The 15,684-nt window shown below is 50.6% G+C and overlaps 1 protein-coding gene across 4 annotated transcripts in view; it reads right to left on the reverse strand.

Annotated features, from left to right (window-relative positions):
* The window catches only part of pald1a (phosphatase domain containing paladin 1a), a 37,854-nt gene that overhangs the window by 9,888 nt on the left and 12,282 nt on the right, over positions 1-15,684 (reverse strand). For 3 of the 4 annotated variants that reach the window (XM_086015766.1, XM_086015765.1, XM_086015767.1), the window contains 17 exons: positions 12,217-12,393; positions 11,576-11,678; positions 10,468-10,647; positions 10,207-10,371; positions 9,783-9,943; positions 9,640-9,715; positions 9,162-9,316; positions 8,600-8,702; positions 8,431-8,535; positions 7,731-7,826; positions 7,530-7,664; positions 6,766-6,882; positions 6,463-6,642; positions 5,912-6,109; positions 5,598-5,738; positions 5,440-5,511; positions 4,271-4,411 (listed from right to left, as the gene is read on the reverse strand). In XM_086015766.1, coding sequence (XP_085871892.1) covers positions 4,271-4,411; positions 5,440-5,511; positions 5,598-5,738; positions 5,912-6,109; positions 6,463-6,642; positions 6,766-6,882; positions 7,530-7,664; positions 7,731-7,826; positions 8,431-8,535; positions 8,600-8,702; positions 9,162-9,316; positions 9,640-9,715; positions 9,783-9,943; positions 10,207-10,371; positions 10,468-10,647; positions 11,576-11,678; positions 12,217-12,380 — 2,292 coding nt within the window. In that variant the 5' untranslated portion in view covers positions 12,381-12,393. Of the gene's footprint in view, positions 1-4,270; positions 4,412-5,439; positions 5,512-5,597; positions 5,739-5,911; positions 6,110-6,462; positions 6,643-6,765; positions 6,883-7,529; positions 7,665-7,730; positions 7,827-8,430; positions 8,536-8,599; positions 8,703-9,161; positions 9,317-9,639; positions 9,716-9,782; positions 9,944-10,206; positions 10,372-10,467; positions 10,648-11,575; positions 11,679-12,216; positions 12,394-13,283; positions 13,505-15,684 lie in introns of those variants that run through there. The other variant, XM_086015764.1, reaches the window with a different exon arrangement.

Genomic DNA, 15,684 nt, shown 5'->3' on the forward strand with positions numbered 1-15,684 from the left:
CTCACCAGAGTTTGACATCAATTCCTAGCGCGTGCTCCAAATAACGACCCGATTGACGTGCCGTCACTGGAAGGAATTTCCCAAGAGAGAAGCCGGAGTGCCCGTCGCCCATCGAAAGCGGCTGCTTGCCCAAAGTGGCATTGTGAATTTTCCTCCATGGCGTTCTTGGTTGGCACGAAGGCACATGGCCGACAGGGCTACTCTGTCTTCCGCAACCGCAGGCCGGAGGTCAAACACAGAACTGTGGCCTACATGCGTGCGTTCACTACGCGTACGGCAACAACACACGAGGGCAGAGGCCTGACCCCCAAACTATGGTTATCCTCTATAAATTATTTTTTTATTTATATATTCGGGTGTCTGGAAGAGTTTCACTCATTTATTTGAGTTCCTATTGGAACTGTTGCTTTGGTTTAAGTTTGACTTTTGGGAAAGGATGAATCACAAAGGTTCCACCGTCTTTCACTGACACATCACGCATTCCAAGTACAGCGGAAGAGACCAAGGCTCCAATCCCGTGCGAGGCCCTTTCCTCTCGATTTCTCAAGCGCAAATGACATCGGACGGCTCCGCCGACTCGCTCCGTTCGCATTCGCCATTTCAATGAATTGATGAGCCATGACGCAACGCATCCTGTCAATGAATCCTTGACCTCAAAGGGACTTCCTCGATTCGGTCCGTATTTGCGCAGCAATCAATCAAGCCGAGCAAGGCCGCGCTGCCCCGAAGCGTCACGTGGTGCTGTCCACGCTCCCTGGCGCTTAAGCGCCTCACTTCATTCGCAGCTGCGCAAAGTGCCCCAAAATAAAGAAGGTCCGGGAAGAGCAGCTGACTGACGACAGCTGCTTCGCGCCCCCCGGCGAAATGCCTGGTCAACCCCCCCTCGCCTCACCTGACTCGCCAAAGCCAACCGAGAAGTCGCGCGAGATGATTATTTAGCCCCGTACGTGCTGCCACACATTCCCGTAAATAAGCACACGCGCGTCAGAACGGCTGCAGCGCCAGCGGCACGGGGAAACTTGGCAATGGAAAAATCGGAGCCGGCTGCACCTGCCGCCGCTGGTGGAAACTAACGCAGCAAACAAGTACAAATATTTAGTTACTGTACTTAAGTAGATTTCTCAGATATCAGCGAGAGCGTCTAATCCAGGTAGAAAAATGAGTAGTATAGAACGGTTTGTTTCTTACGATCGATTTTGATTTCAGTCATTCATTGTGATTTCAATGCATGCAACAATTAGACAAGTCTGCGTACTTCTACTCAAGTAAAGCGTGTGCGCACTTTTCTTGGCGCTGCTTGTGTGTGTGTGTGTGTGTGTTTGCCTCTTGGAGTCCACACTGTCAAATTGCCGTCGGCTGTCCGGCGACTGGCCCACTCGGCCCGAGTCATGCAAAAAAATAAAAAATAAAAGCCACATCATCAACAACCATTGAAGAGGAATTCATGGACAACGAAATGTAATCGAAGCAAGCAGAAGAAGAAAAAAAGACGATTGCGACGTCGAATGCTGATAGGTGGTAAGCAAGAAATTTAGTCCGATTATATTGATGCAGATCATGCAAAGTGTAGTATCATAGACGGCGCTCGCTATATGATGGGAGCAAAACGTGTCGAGCAGTTGCGCATTGTAACGTTCCTCCGACGCGTTTGGCTGGAACCACAGCGCTCCGTCTTTCCGCAAGACGTCTCCCGGCTTCCCCTCGGAGAACCTGCTCACAAGGCCGTCTCCCCTTTCCCCAAATATTTTTCCATTCCCCCGTCCAAACCGCGGGGGCCCGTCTTTTTGGACACACTGTGATTTGCCCTCATTCATTTTTCATTTGTGCATATCAGGAGCAGGCGAGTGAGGGGGGGGTGGGGAGTGTGTGTGTGTGTGTGTGTGTGTGTGTGTGATTTGTGAGAAGAGCAGTAGAAGAGGTCGGCTACTTTAGCAACCAGGTGCTTTTTTCTTTTCTCGGATTTCCAGAGGATTTTTGGAAGCCTTCGTTCCAAAATTTGCGACTCGCGGCAGCAAGGGCGGGCCGAGGCCGGGCGTCACAAAGGCGATGGGGCGGCTGCCAACAAGCGCGGCCCGGTCGGCCGCACCAGCCTGCCAGCGCGCCTCTCTGGAGCGGGAGGATTGGGCCGCCCGCCCTGCTCCGTGGGCCCTCACGATGGAAGACGCATGAGCCACGTGGGGGTCACGCCCGGTTGGCAGCACGGGGATTTATAGACAACCCCCCTCCGCCCCCTTTAGCGGGCCCCTCTGGGAGCTGCTGGATCTTTCAGGTCCTCCACTAAATCTATCTTTTTTCTCTATGGAAGACACATTTTCCAACCACTGGCAAAGTGGAGGAGGGGTCTTTACGGCAATACGGGTGGGGGTGTTCCGCTATAAGAGAGACCGAGCGATGGCGAAATTTTCCCCTCTTGCAGTAACATCTGGCACTGTTTAGCACCTGGCCTGCTGCTTTCAAGCAAAGAGGAAAGGGGGCGGGGGGCGAAGATGGGGCGGGGGCGGGCTGCAACGGCGGCGGTGGCAACGTGTGGCCTCCGGAAAAGTCCAGCCTCGTCTTAAGTTGGATATGAACTCTGGTAGCTCATTTGTGTCGGTTACCAAGTCCAAGCTAAACACACTTGCAGCGCTAAATGTAACCAAATCCAAAAGGCGTCATTTCAAAGAACTCGCTCCCAATTTAAATGCACCCCTTTCCCGACCCTTCGCCACAGAGTTAGCGCGCCACCTCACACCTGTACGCACCCACAAAATGACGCGAGAGGCAGCAGCGATCCAACATATCGACAAAGTCAAATTCCGTCCATTCATCGAGTAATTGTGTGTATTATTTTTATTAAAGCCAATTACTTGTCATTACGGTCAGGCTAACACCTCCTATGTCCAACCTTGGTTCATTTCATATTTTTTCACAAATGGATACAATTGCTCAGTGCGTCTGAATTTGACAAATGACAGCACATCTGAAGTGCAGAAAATGGTTGTCTGGCTTCAACAATGTCATGTGATCTGTGAGGGGCGCAGGTGTCACTTTTGACCATTTGGGGTCGCCGTCTTCACGTTCTACTTCTAATATGTGACTTTGAGTGTGTATGACTTGAAAAGACGGGGGCCTGCCTGGTCTGGTGAGTGCCACGGAGTGTACATTGGGCATTTGGTAACCTCGTGTTTTCTTACCGTTTGCTCAATCAATTGCGGAGGCATCACAATACATTCTATAAGCTACATTAAATTGGCTAACGTTGACATGGTAACTTGCGTTGCCGATTGTAGGCGCGCGGCTGTTGTACACGTTGCACAAAGCGACCAGTGCAAATGAGAAATTCCGCTTTGACTTCTTTTGTAATCGAAGTATTCGATTAGTCGTTGCGGCCCTCGATTAAACCGCATAGGCCGAACACCTCCCTGCCTTCGGTGGATCGTTCCATGAAGTTTTGAATCCACCTTTCCCCCCGACTTGCCTTTCCTCTCAAATCTGAAAGTGAAAGTTGCAAGCAGTTGACTTTTCCACGCGGCGTCACCGGGAGACAAAGGAGGACCCTGAACGTTGGCGGAAGACAATAAGGCCCATTGATCGACCCGCCGATTGGGCCCGGGTGCCTCCGGCTCCTCCGGGAACGCAGAGGCGCCGGCCGTGATGACAGCGTTTGTTGGAAAAGGCAGAAAGACCGGCCTCTGTCCGTCACAAGCCACTTTTGTTCTCCTCCAGCTTTTGTTCGTTTGCACAGAGAAAACTAATCGAAAGCAATCACAAGTACAAATCTTAGCAGATTGTTCATAATGACTTGCCTCTTTGCACAAGGATTTTCTGCGCCAAGCGAGGACTTTGCATCCAGCGAGAGTGGAAATGGATAGATGAGCTATCTGAAAGCCTGTGACGGATATGAAGGAACATTTCATTTCCTTCACTGCTTCTCTTGGCTCCTTCTCATCCAAGCCCCTTCCATTAAGTTACATCATAATCAATTTTTCCACGCTCGGCCGCTCGTGCCTGCATTCCTCTCATTCATGTGTGCTGGACACCAGCTGGGGGGGGTCAAAAAAAAAAAAAACAAGCTCCCTGCCTCCCTCTATGGGCCACGGGCGGTAAGTGCAGTCACTCAATGCACTACATGTTTGAGAAAGATTTAGGAGTTGATTTTGCATGTTGTGACTGCCAGTTCAGGGTTCTTTTGAAGTGTACACTGGTTTGGTGAGAGGGAAAAGACCAACGCCCCCCAAACTCCCCCCCCCCCCCCTCTCCCCCCCCCCTCCCTCCCAGCTCTGAGGCTGACCTGTCTGTAGGTGCAGATGATGATCTCCCTCAGGTGGTAGTGCATGGGCGTCATGGTCTCGGAGACCGAGTCCAGGGCCATGTCCACCTCCCGCTTCATGCGCTGGCCGTCGGGCAGCAGGCGCACCAGCTGCATCACCACCTGAAATGACAAGAAAAACTGTTACAGCACCCGAGGGGAGGCGGCAAAGTCATTAGCGGCGGCTGTGTGCGTTTGTCTCTATGGCATACTTTGGCGCCATCTTGTGGCATCTATAGACAAAGACCTAGTTTGAGGGTGATCGTTTGCCATTCTCCAGAGGAGCTCGATCCCGATTCACCGTCAGAGAATTCATCAGAAAAGAAAATGCTCAAATGTTCTCATTTTTGGGTCAATTAAAATGTGCCAAAAGGGGAATGTTGCATGAAGCCCCGTTTATGGCGGGCGAGACTTTCCACGCAAAGCCGCAAGCAGGTCCAAATCTGAGACAGACACACCAAAAGGGATTTACACTCCTGTGTGAGTGTGCGGTTCACTGTTCTCGCGCATCGCAACTGTGGCTGTCCTTTCCCACGTGCCAGCGTAGAACAGAACGTATACTAGAAAATAAACACAGTATAATATAATATATCTAAATTGTAATTTTTTTTTTTTTTTTTAGATTTGGGTTAGCTCACACCTCAGGAGCACTTGATCATTCTTTACATCAAACGTCCCTTCAGAAAAGGCACAGTTGGAGGCACACGAGGTTTCCATGGCAACGCCTCCATTCCCCCCACCGCAGTGTGCAATCTATTCAGAGATGCAATTTGTGTGGCTGCAAGAAGCTGCTGGTGGGCAACATTTCCTTAACTGAGGCACAGCAGGAGAAAGTCAACATTAACCGCACGGAAATGATCGCTTTACCCAAAGTATCGCTTGACAACAAGACAGAAACATACAGAAATAGTTCAGGGGACAAAAAATGAGGGCATCTTTTATTGTGTTTATAGTAAAACTCAGTAAAACCACTTTGACTAAGCCCAACAGAGGAAGCTGCTTGCAGAACAAAAAAAAAGATGAAATATGAAGTTGTATTTAGTATAAAACAATTTAAAAAATGAATAGGAAAAGTTCAATTTTTACAGGTGAAAACCCAGTTATTTATTATCACTGTAGGAAAAAAAAAAAGGGTGCACGTGAAAATGTACCTGAAATTCCCCTTTGGTGTACTTGGCATCGGGGACGCTGACGATCTCGTCTTCGGGAAACTCCGGAAAGCCCTGCGGGTGACAAAAAAAACGGGCGTTTTGACCCGCTTGGGCGCCGTGCCACGCGCGAAGGCGAGAGCGAGAGCGGCGCGCCGTACGTTAAAGTGCCACAAAGTGAGCACGGAGAGCACCATGGCCGTGGTGGTCCTGCCTTTGCCGTTGGAGCAGTTGAAGACGAAGGCCGAGCGCGAGTCCTCGGCCAGCGAACTCTTCATGGCCTCCAGCAGCGTGTCGAAATCCTGCGCGCGTACAAAACAACACCAAGCAAGCATGAGGCAAGACAATCCAGCCGTTTGACGTGGGTGTCGGCAAATGTGAGCTCAAGTTAGCGGCCCGCGGTTAGCCGGCGCGCGCGTGGACTAGCATTTTCAATCGGCTCTCGTGAATGAAGCGCTGAGCGTTTGGCGCTTACCTCCTCGCGGGGGGCGGCGCAGTCGGGCAGGGGCACGCGCTTGTAGGCCAGGGCCGGCGCGGCCTTCTGGTGCCGCGCCAAGATCTCCTGCGGCGTCAGGACGCTCTTCAACATCTTCATCTGCTTCTCCTGCTCCAGAGTCACCTCCAGCCACTTCTGGGCGCGCAGGATCTCCTCCTTCAGGGACGCCTCCAGCTTCTGCGATCAAAAACAAAGTCCAAGTATAAGTCACTGGCTTTTCTTTCTTCCTCATTCTTTTCTATGCCGCACATTATGTTTGCACATTCGTGTGATTAAAAAAAAAAAAAGAACATTTTAAGAAGCTGGCATACTTTTGGTGAGTTAAAATATTTTGAGAATGTGTTTTTTTTTTTAAAATAGTTGAAATGTGTCTTTTTATTATTTATTATTTAGATTTCGGGGTGAAAGAATGACAGCTGGTGTGTTTTTCATGCCGTCAAATGTCAAAACGGTCCTACTTGAACCCAACAGTATGGCAGGGTAAGATTGTTTTTTTTTTTTTGTTTTTTTTTTTTTGTTTTTCTCTGGACCTCAATGACGAGCGGGTCCGACGTGGGGATGGCGATGTGCTGGTCCAAGCGCGAGGGCTCCCTGGGGGTGAAGATCTGCCCGTTGGCTTCGAGCAGCAGCTCCTCCTGCAGGTTGAGCCACAGAATGCGGCTATGCTTGCGCTTCTCGTCCGTCAGGTGGGCCAGCACGGCTCCGGCTGCCTACGCACGCACATGCAAAAACTGTTTTTCAGCACGGAATCAATGGGGGTGGGAAAAAAAATCAATCAATCAAAGAACGAGACAAGCGACAATGAAACACAGTGGGCATGGGTGACGCGACACCTCGGACGTGGGCTGCGCCATTCCGTAGATGGGCATCTTGGGCACACGTCTGAAGTTGAGCGCCTTCATCTCCTTGGCGGTGCTCAGGACATCGGGCGCTAAATACTCACCGGCCACCTGCGCGACACAAGAAACCTGCACTTTAACAGCCAAAAGCATTTTCATGCACACATTTTTTTTTCTGCTCTAATCATGGCTGGTCAACAATGTTTTAAGTCATTCTGGTTTTAATGCTACAAGAACAACAAGTTACGTGAATATGAAAAGTCGTCATTTTATTCATAGTCAATGTGTTTTAAGAAAAATCTCAACTGCATGAGAATTAAATCGTAGCGTGAGAGCAAAATAACAACCTTAGAAATTGTAATATTCCAAGAAAATAAAACATATTTAAAGGACTAAAATCACCTGAATGTAAAAATCTGAAGAAGAAAAAAAACAATTTAATGAAAAGAAAGCCACAGCCCTACCTAGTCAAGGTAAATAAAAATACACAAGACAGTCGTTAAGCTGCACTAATATTAGTGGTTCTTTGCAGAGGATAAAGAGTATGCGCCGGGGGGGGGGGCATCGCTGTAATCCCTGTCTGTGATTTGTTGCTACTGTTTTTGTTTTCTATCATGATATCGATGCTATGGTTGCAATAGCCTGTCTATGGTGTTTCCCATGGTGTGTTAGCATTGAGCTAGCAGACTTGAAGCAAGAGCCAACCGAGCGAGCGAGCGAGCAAAGCTGCCTTCCTGGTGGAGGCGATCGTTGCTCACCAGGACGCGGGCTCCTCTGGTGACCAGCTCGGGCGAGGCCGACAGCTCGGAGATGTCCATTCGGGCCAGCAGGCGGTAGAGCCAAGTGTGGCGGCACATCCACTGGCTGAAGTTGGACGCGAAGGCCAGGGGATACTGCAAAGGCGCCACGCGACTTTAGCTGCCGGCGCTCGTTGGGAGCGACTCATTCCCGACACCCACCTGCTCGTGGAGGTACGCGTTAAACACAATCAGGTAGAAGTAGCGCTCCAAGCTCTGCCGGGTTCTATTCAGGAAGTACTCCTTGGTGCTGTTTCCCTAAACACAAGAAGTCATCCGCTTATCAAGCATGCCTGCTAAATTCTGACATGATGACACAATCAACTTTGCTGTTTCCTATTTTGTGAATGCAAAACGGCTGCCACATCCTGGCACTTCAGAGGCCAGGTCCCTCTGGTGTATTGCAACAACATTATGAAGTGGCATTAACTGTAAAGACATCTTGAGTAACATAGAATGACCCCCCATTGCATAAACGAAGTTGCATTGTAGTGTACCGTATTAAGAAAAAAAGAGGAAGTCAAAAGAAGCAAAAAAAAAAAAAAAATGATTTTTTTTTAAGGCTGAGATGCATTTGGGTGACTTTCTTGGAAAAGGCAAAGTATTAAGCAATAGAGAAAAAGACTTCTCATCCGAACATGGAATTAGCTTCTTCAGAAAACATGACATTTCGTTTGGGACACATCACGGTAAAGACAGTTACAAGTGTGAAAAATATGACTTGGGAAGCCTTTCTTTTTCTCTTGCAAAGACTGACGACCTTTCGAAAGAGAACCATATGAAAACGAGGCAGCTATTGGCCAAGTGCCATTTTCAACGGGCGGGCGCGGAAGAGGCTGCCGAAAGGCGGCGAAGCACCGACCTCAATCTGATAATCGTCTCCGATGGCCTCCAGTTTCCGTTTGTTCTCGTAGATTGCCTCTTTGATGTTGTGCATTTCCGAACACAGCGCGATGGCCTGGTCCACCTGACGACAAACGCGCAGCGTCACAAATTGCGCCGGCGCAACTCATCCAGTGAGAGAAATTCACCTCGTCCAGGACTTGCTGTCCATTGGGCAGCTTGCCGATCAGAGACTGGATGATGCGGAAAACGGCTCTGGGCTCTGCACGTGCCTCTGCCGCCTCCTCAATTCTGAAATATTCATGACGCAACGTGACACAACATTAGGGCAATATCGAGTTTCCTCGCGACGCATTGGAAAACCTGGGGTGACCGATCCTCCTCTATTTGATGAAAACGTTTGTTTTGCCGTTTTTGTGCTCAGGCCAAAGCTGCGTCTCATCATCTACACATCTACTTTTAACGTTTTTTGATGTGAATATCGATACTATTTTTAAACAAATATGTATGAAAAGGCAGTAAAAAGTCCAAAACTAAAAGGAAAACCCTGTCTAGGTGGGGGCGATACTTTCCAGACACACCCACAAAAGCTGAGAAGCTGCAATAGAGAGCTTATGAAAAAACATTATTTTACCACATGATTTCAAAACATTTACATTTTAAACCTATAAGTCGTGTATGCACTTTAAAAAAAAGAAAAAGAACTATTGCATCCACTGCCGGGATGACGTGACGCTCATGAGGCCTTACGGAGGCGGCGGGCGCGCGTCGCCCCCGAGGCGGTTGATGGCCAGGGCGCCCAGGATCATGGCCAGGTTGGTGCGGCCGACGCCCACCTGGCAGCTGAAGAGCAGCGCGGGCGGCTTGGGCGTGGCCTCCTGTCGCGGGGACAAGCCGGGACTCTCCTGGGAGGGGAGAAATCAAGTCAGCCGTGGGTGTGCAGCAAGTACAGGTACTAAGTACGCGTCAAATTTGCGTCAGGGCTGGATCGTCAAGGTCTGTAAATAGGGGGATTTGAAATTTGTCACCACCACAACGGGATGACTACAATTTGTACGGGGGACCCGAACCAACACAAAAAATGAGATGATTGCCGTGGGCAAGTACGACTGCCGATGGAAGCGGTTTCCTTTTATTTCTGCATTTCGTGACAAATTCGGAAGTGTTTCGGGCAATGTGACGATCTGACTGTAGAGTAAGCGTGCTAACCGAGGTCAGTGGGACTCACCCTGAGTATGTTGACAAACGCGTCAAAGTCTTCCTCCAGAGGTGCGCCCTCTACAGGGAGCGGCAATCTGTAATAGCTGCAAGACAACAACGGCGGTCGGCAATTTTGCCAGCGACGGGCCCGAGCAGAAGAGCGGCGGGCACCTGTAGGCCGGCATGGTGAAGACGGGCCGCTTGTAAAGCTCCTCGCTCACGCGGATGTCCTCCTCGCACGCGATCCACACCTTCTGAGGCTCGTCCTTCAGGTACTCGATGTCGTTGTAGACGTAGTAGATGTTTTCGTTCAGCTTGGCAAAGTCGTGCAGCTGAAAGGCAATCATTTAATAAATAAATAAATAAATATCTGCACTGCTATAACCAAAACAGAAGGTTGAGTTACTGGGTGATGTGACCTTCCCCCCAAAAAAAGAAAAAAAAATCCAATCTCCAATTTTAATCAATTTTCCCCCTCGGCTTATAGAAAAATCAAATGACAAGTTTTGCTTTAGGTTTTTTTTGTTTTTGTGGGAACGCCGTCTACTGCTGCCACCAGGAAGTGCGCGTGCCATCATAAAGTGGCCAAGGTCACCTCCTTCCTGACGCTAAGCTCCAGCGCCTCCACCGGCTGCCCCTTCGGCAGGCCGTGGAGGTTCTCGTGGAGGTTCTCCTTCCTCCTGGGGGTGTACGGGACAAAGTCGTCGCCCTTGTGCAGGAAGACCACCGGCTCCTCTCGCACGCACACCAAAACGACCTCCTGGCGAGAGCAGAAAGATCAGACGGGGAGAAATGGAAGGCGGCCACTTGAGGAGGGCAAAAAGGTCGGAAGGGGCCCGACGTGAGCGCCGGCGACCTGGCGTCCTCGCGCTTGGAGCGTCTGCAGGACGCGCTTGAAGCCGTTCAGGCTGGGCTGACCCATCCCGTAGAGCGGGTAGCCTCCCTTCACCCCACGGAAGTTGGGCGCCCCCAAGGAGCTCGTCGTGTTCAGGACGTCCGCTTTGCCGTACACGTCCTGCACCATGAAGTACTCGCCCTGCAAAGGACAAAGCGACGACATTTCCTTCCACTCAGCCAACGGGTGTGAGCGGGACTGCTTCCAAATTGGAAAATAAGCGCAACACAAGACGGGGAATGGACGGAGGGAAAAATGCTCCAAAAAAGCTCAAGTGTTTCTTTTGCAGACATTTTCGTTTGGTGCTGTGTGGCGCGCAAACACTGTTGCGTGCTAACTGCTGCCATCTAGTGGCCACCTATTGCAACCTGCGGCCAAACAAAAGCTGCGGGTGGCGCGGCTTTGTTTATTGGCAAGGGAAAATGTTGTCGGCGATTTCAGGGAACGCATCCGCATCATCATCATCATCATCATCATCATCTTTCACATTGGCAGCGATGCTGACGTAATTACAGGCCGGGAAATGCCTTAATTGGCATCTTTTGCTTCGTTTTGAAGTTTCCTTCGCACGAACATGCGCAAAAATGCTATTTAGGACACGCCGGGAATGCGAGTGAATCCAGCCAAAGTGGAACCATAAACATTCAAAGTGGAGTAAAAAGTTGACTTTTTAATGAGTTTGATCCACGTATGTTTTGAAATTGCAGCGCTGTCAACTTCCTTTTAAAATAGAGCAAAGTGGCCCGGGCAATTTAGAACGAAGCTTTTAAGATGCTGCGACATTGAAAAGATGGCACTTACACTTTGAAGTGAGGTCTGAAAAGACAGTTGTCATGTTTTATGTGCGAATAGCAAGCCAACACAAAGTGTGAAAAGATGCTGCCAAGATCAAATACGAAGTGAACTACTGACTTCTGTTTCGGCCGACCGAGGCTTGGGGCGGCACATCAAAGTCTTGATGAAGCAGCCCCCCCACCCCCCTTCGTAAAACGCCGCATGACAATGTATCTGCGGCGCGCTGCTCTTTGTGTGTGAGTGGGAGTGCGTGCGTGCGTGCGTGTTCCAGCACCTGCACCAGGTAATGCTCGGGCATGGCGTCCGATAGCCGTCCGACTTTGTAGTTGCTCTTGCGGATGTCATCGTGAATCTGAAATTCCTGCTTGCAATTATACCTGCGCGCACGCACACAAACACACACACACAAACACAGCGGCGGCATGGTGAGAGGAGTCAATTCAATTATCAGCTCGCGTTTACAAAGCCTCCGCTGACAAATGAGCTGATAACAGGGGCAAACACTGATGAGGCTAGAGGCCAGGAGGGGGCCAACGGCACCAAGAGAGGAGTGGCTACGACAATCGGGGGGAGCGTTACTACTAGGGCTGCAACGATTGATGGACTAATTTGAATAATTTGATTACAAAAAGAAGAAGGAAGCTAAATCTCGGCCTGGACGCTTTGCAGGGAGCGTTCTTCCACACCAATTAACGCGACTGCAGTGGCGCCGGCCGCAACGGCCGCTCCGTGTTGAAGCCGCTTGGCAAAAGTGGCCAACCGGCAGCAAAGACACAGAAGTGGCCAGTGGGGTAACACCACGGGAGGGTTTCTCCACACCACCGAGCGAGAGGGGGCGGGGGGGATCACACCTCGGCAGTGATCAAAGGGGACCGGCGCCCAATACGCAGAACGCGTATTGGGGGAGGGACTTACGTGATGACCACAGGTGCGACCTTGTTGGTGATAATGGACTTGGCCTTGTTGTGGACGTTGACGGTGTGAAAGGGGCTCATGGCCAGCGAGGGCCTGCTGGCGGCCATCCCGTTGCCGTGGACGCCTTCAAGCGGCGGCGACGCTGCGCTGGCACTGGTTCCCATGCTCCACCCGCAGCTGTGGGGCACACGGCAAGCGCAGTCACCCAAAGCAAGGACGACCTCAGACAAACGGCCGCCGGGACATGGAACGAAATCGCCGGTGGAGTGGACGGGCTCATTTGTCAAGGAAAAAAAGGAGGAGGCAATTTTGGTGACATTTTCTTGGAAGCGAGCAGCACCTTGTGTTCATGTGACGGTCACTGAAAATTTGGCGGAGAACATTTTGTGGTCATTGACGCGCTAGTGCTGAACACTGAAATTCTTTTATTAAAATAAAGTAGCGCCATGAGATACGAGTGACCCAAGATAGGAGTTTCTCCAGACGAGCTGTCGTTTGGCTGACTTTTTTGCTTCGGCTTGAGAAAACTTGAAAAAGGAGTGAACTCGTCTCAACTCACTTCAACGTGAAGCAGCATAAGACTCACAGGCATACATTCTTTATCCTCTGCAAGGAACGACTCATATTCCTGCCATACTGAGCGGCCGAGACCGTATACATTTTTTTTTTAAAAACCCGTCATAATCTGTGTTTGGCTTCGATTGAAAATAATTGTCCATTTTATTGGAAGGCCATCGCGCCCGGCCGCATGTCGAACGCTGCTCTCCTCTTTGCTGTGTCTTGAGCTGAGCAGGCTGACTGGAGCACCTCCAAGTCGACAAGAAACCACCGTGACGTGAAGTGCGGTCCCAACCCCCGAAAAATAGTCTCATCCTCAAGAAAAGATTGCAGTCACATCAACATCACCTTCCGCAAGTTGTCATTCCATAAAAGGAATTCCCGTGAGACAAATCTATTTGAATCCTCACCGCATACCAAAAGCATCCCCAAGCAAGGAAAAGAAAAACCAAAAAAAACCAAGCAAAAGCATTTGCTGCACAATGTGGCAGCCCAATGCGGCAGCTTACGAGTGGCCGGACGAGAGACTTGCACTTGCAGAGGCTTTTCCGCGCCGCTTGTTGTCCGCCATGGTCCAAAAAGGAGTGTGAGAACTTGGCACTGCGTCCCAAAAGAAAGCTTCCTCGAGACGGCCCCCTTGCGGGACATCCAAAAATGCCCCGGCCCCTTGGCACCGAGCTTTCACATGTTGGGGGCGGTCGCCAGGGGGGAAAAAAACCAAAAAGAAAAGAAAAGACAAGAAGAAAAAAAGCATGGTGCGGAGGCACATCTGGTGGCCAGATGGCCCACGTTGGAGTCACTTTGGCGGTGGGCGGCCGCACGGGAGACCTGCTCGGCCGGATCCGCCACACAACACAATCAGGCAGAAGCCAGAGAAGGAGCGCTCACAAGCAAGTTTGCCTTTTACAGCGCAAAGATTGCCACTTTGGAGCGGATCGGCACAATGCCTTGCAAAAATGCTTCATAAACCACAAAAACTTTAAACACCAGCAGATTTGCACTCCACTAGTCACCTTTAGTGAAACCACAGTTTTTGTCGGCTTAAGTTTTTGTCTTTGAACTCAAGGCAACGGCAAATGTGCCAGTCTGCTCCGCAACATTGGCGCAACGCATCCTGTCCAAAGTCAGACTTTCAAAGCAAAAGCGTGCATTCTAACAACACAACTTGGCCACACACACATGGTGGCTGCTTTCAAAGGCGCACTCAACCAAAGAGCGCAAAATGGTTTTGAGTGTCACTGATCATTGAAAAAAAAGGTGTGGTGAAACTGTTATTCTACTGGCGGGGTTTTATTTTGAAAGCCTGACTTTGGACAGGATGTTACACCAAAAGCTTGAATTGTGTATTTGTACACAATCGGACATGACGTTGCGGGCGCCGGGGAAGCCGCCGCCGCCGCTCACCCGTGATTGGAAAACTTGTTGCCGAGTGGCGACCGCTCATGAGCACGAAAAGCAGTTGCACTCGCTGCGGTGCGGCTCACTGTGCAATTCCTGAAACGTACGGCCATCTTGATTTCCGAGCGAGCGACTGGACCGCGGCGATTGCGGCATGCGCGCCATGGCCTGAATTAGCCAACGCAGCGGCGGGGCGGAGGCCTGCCTGGGCAGAAAATAGCCCTGAGTCATAAACATCCTCCTCAAGAGCCCATCCAGGCAAATTATCACAGAGCCACTTTGTCACCACAAGTCCAGCCGAGCCTCGCGGGACCAATAAAAACTCGGACTTCCTCTGGCAATATGGAGGATGAGTTGTTGTTTTTTTTAAAGAAAGCATGGCTGTGGCACAAGGGCGTCCAAACGTTTCCCACTCAAGGTCACAGGCAGGCCCACTGCTGAAACCTCAGCTTGGCGTTGCTGGTGACAAAGCAAAACCAAAAAAATGTTCCTTCCTCCTTGCACTTCCGCCTTGCTCACTGTTTTGTGCTCGCAGTCACGGCCAACAACGAGGCACTCTGAAGTAGGCGCGCCAGCTGTTTATCCAAAGGGAAGGGGCATTTTCGGGGTGTAGGCGTAGCTAGCTCGCTGCAAAGGAAGGCGCCGAACATCAAGTGGGACGTTCATGTCCGAGTATGATGACACTTTTAGTCTTGTTTAAGCCACGCCCCCCTCCAAAAACAACAAAATTAGTCCAAGTGAAATGACACTACATCACCACGATTGAGGACGACGCAATTCTCAGTCCTTCAAAGTTGTCAACAAATCTTCTCCAAAGACGGATCGTGAAAGAAATCTCTGAATTGATTTGAAAGAGTCCTTCACCTTCCATGCAGGCTGTGATTAAAAACAAAACAGTGGACCACAGTACGGCCCACACCCGCTCTGACCCGCTAGTGTCCCTTTTGAATGTGAAGTGGGTGACTAGTGGAAGAAAAGCATGACGACGTGAAGCTCCCGCCTGCCTGCGTGCGTGGGCCCATTCAGGGGCAAAGTCATTGAAATTCCGCCGCCGTCGCGTCGGCGGGACAAAAGCGGCCGAGGCAGGAAGGAGCCTGCAGCTGCAGGATGCGTCTGTTGCTGGCCCGAGGAAGGATGCGGCGCGCTCCTCTCCTTCACAGACGCGCCGCTTCAGCGGGCACCGCTTTGCACGGCAAAAGACGTCCCAAGTTGCGAGCGCGTGATGGTTGAGTCGTGCTACCATCGGGCCAAAGGTCAAACATCACCACGCGTGCTTGTGTTAGCTGCTGGATGCTAACTTGGTTCAACTGCTGGAAACAATTCGGTCCACTCGCAAGAAACTCCAACTTGCTAACTTCCAATTGTCCAGGCCCTCGTCTTTGGTCTCCGTCCCGGCCGCTAAAGGAAGCTGGCCGCGTGAATTCTAATTCTCGGTCCCGCAGAGCGCGATGATATTGTCCCACAGTGCTTTTATTTCGCCACGCCTTGTGTGGGCGATTTTTTTCAAACTTT

This window comes from Filicampus tigris, chromosome 19, assembly GCF_054856515.1.
Source record: "Filicampus tigris isolate MCC_2025a chromosome 19, RoL_Ftig_1.0, whole genome shotgun sequence".
Lineage (NCBI taxonomy): Eukaryota > Metazoa > Chordata > Actinopteri > Syngnathiformes > Syngnathidae > Filicampus > Filicampus tigris.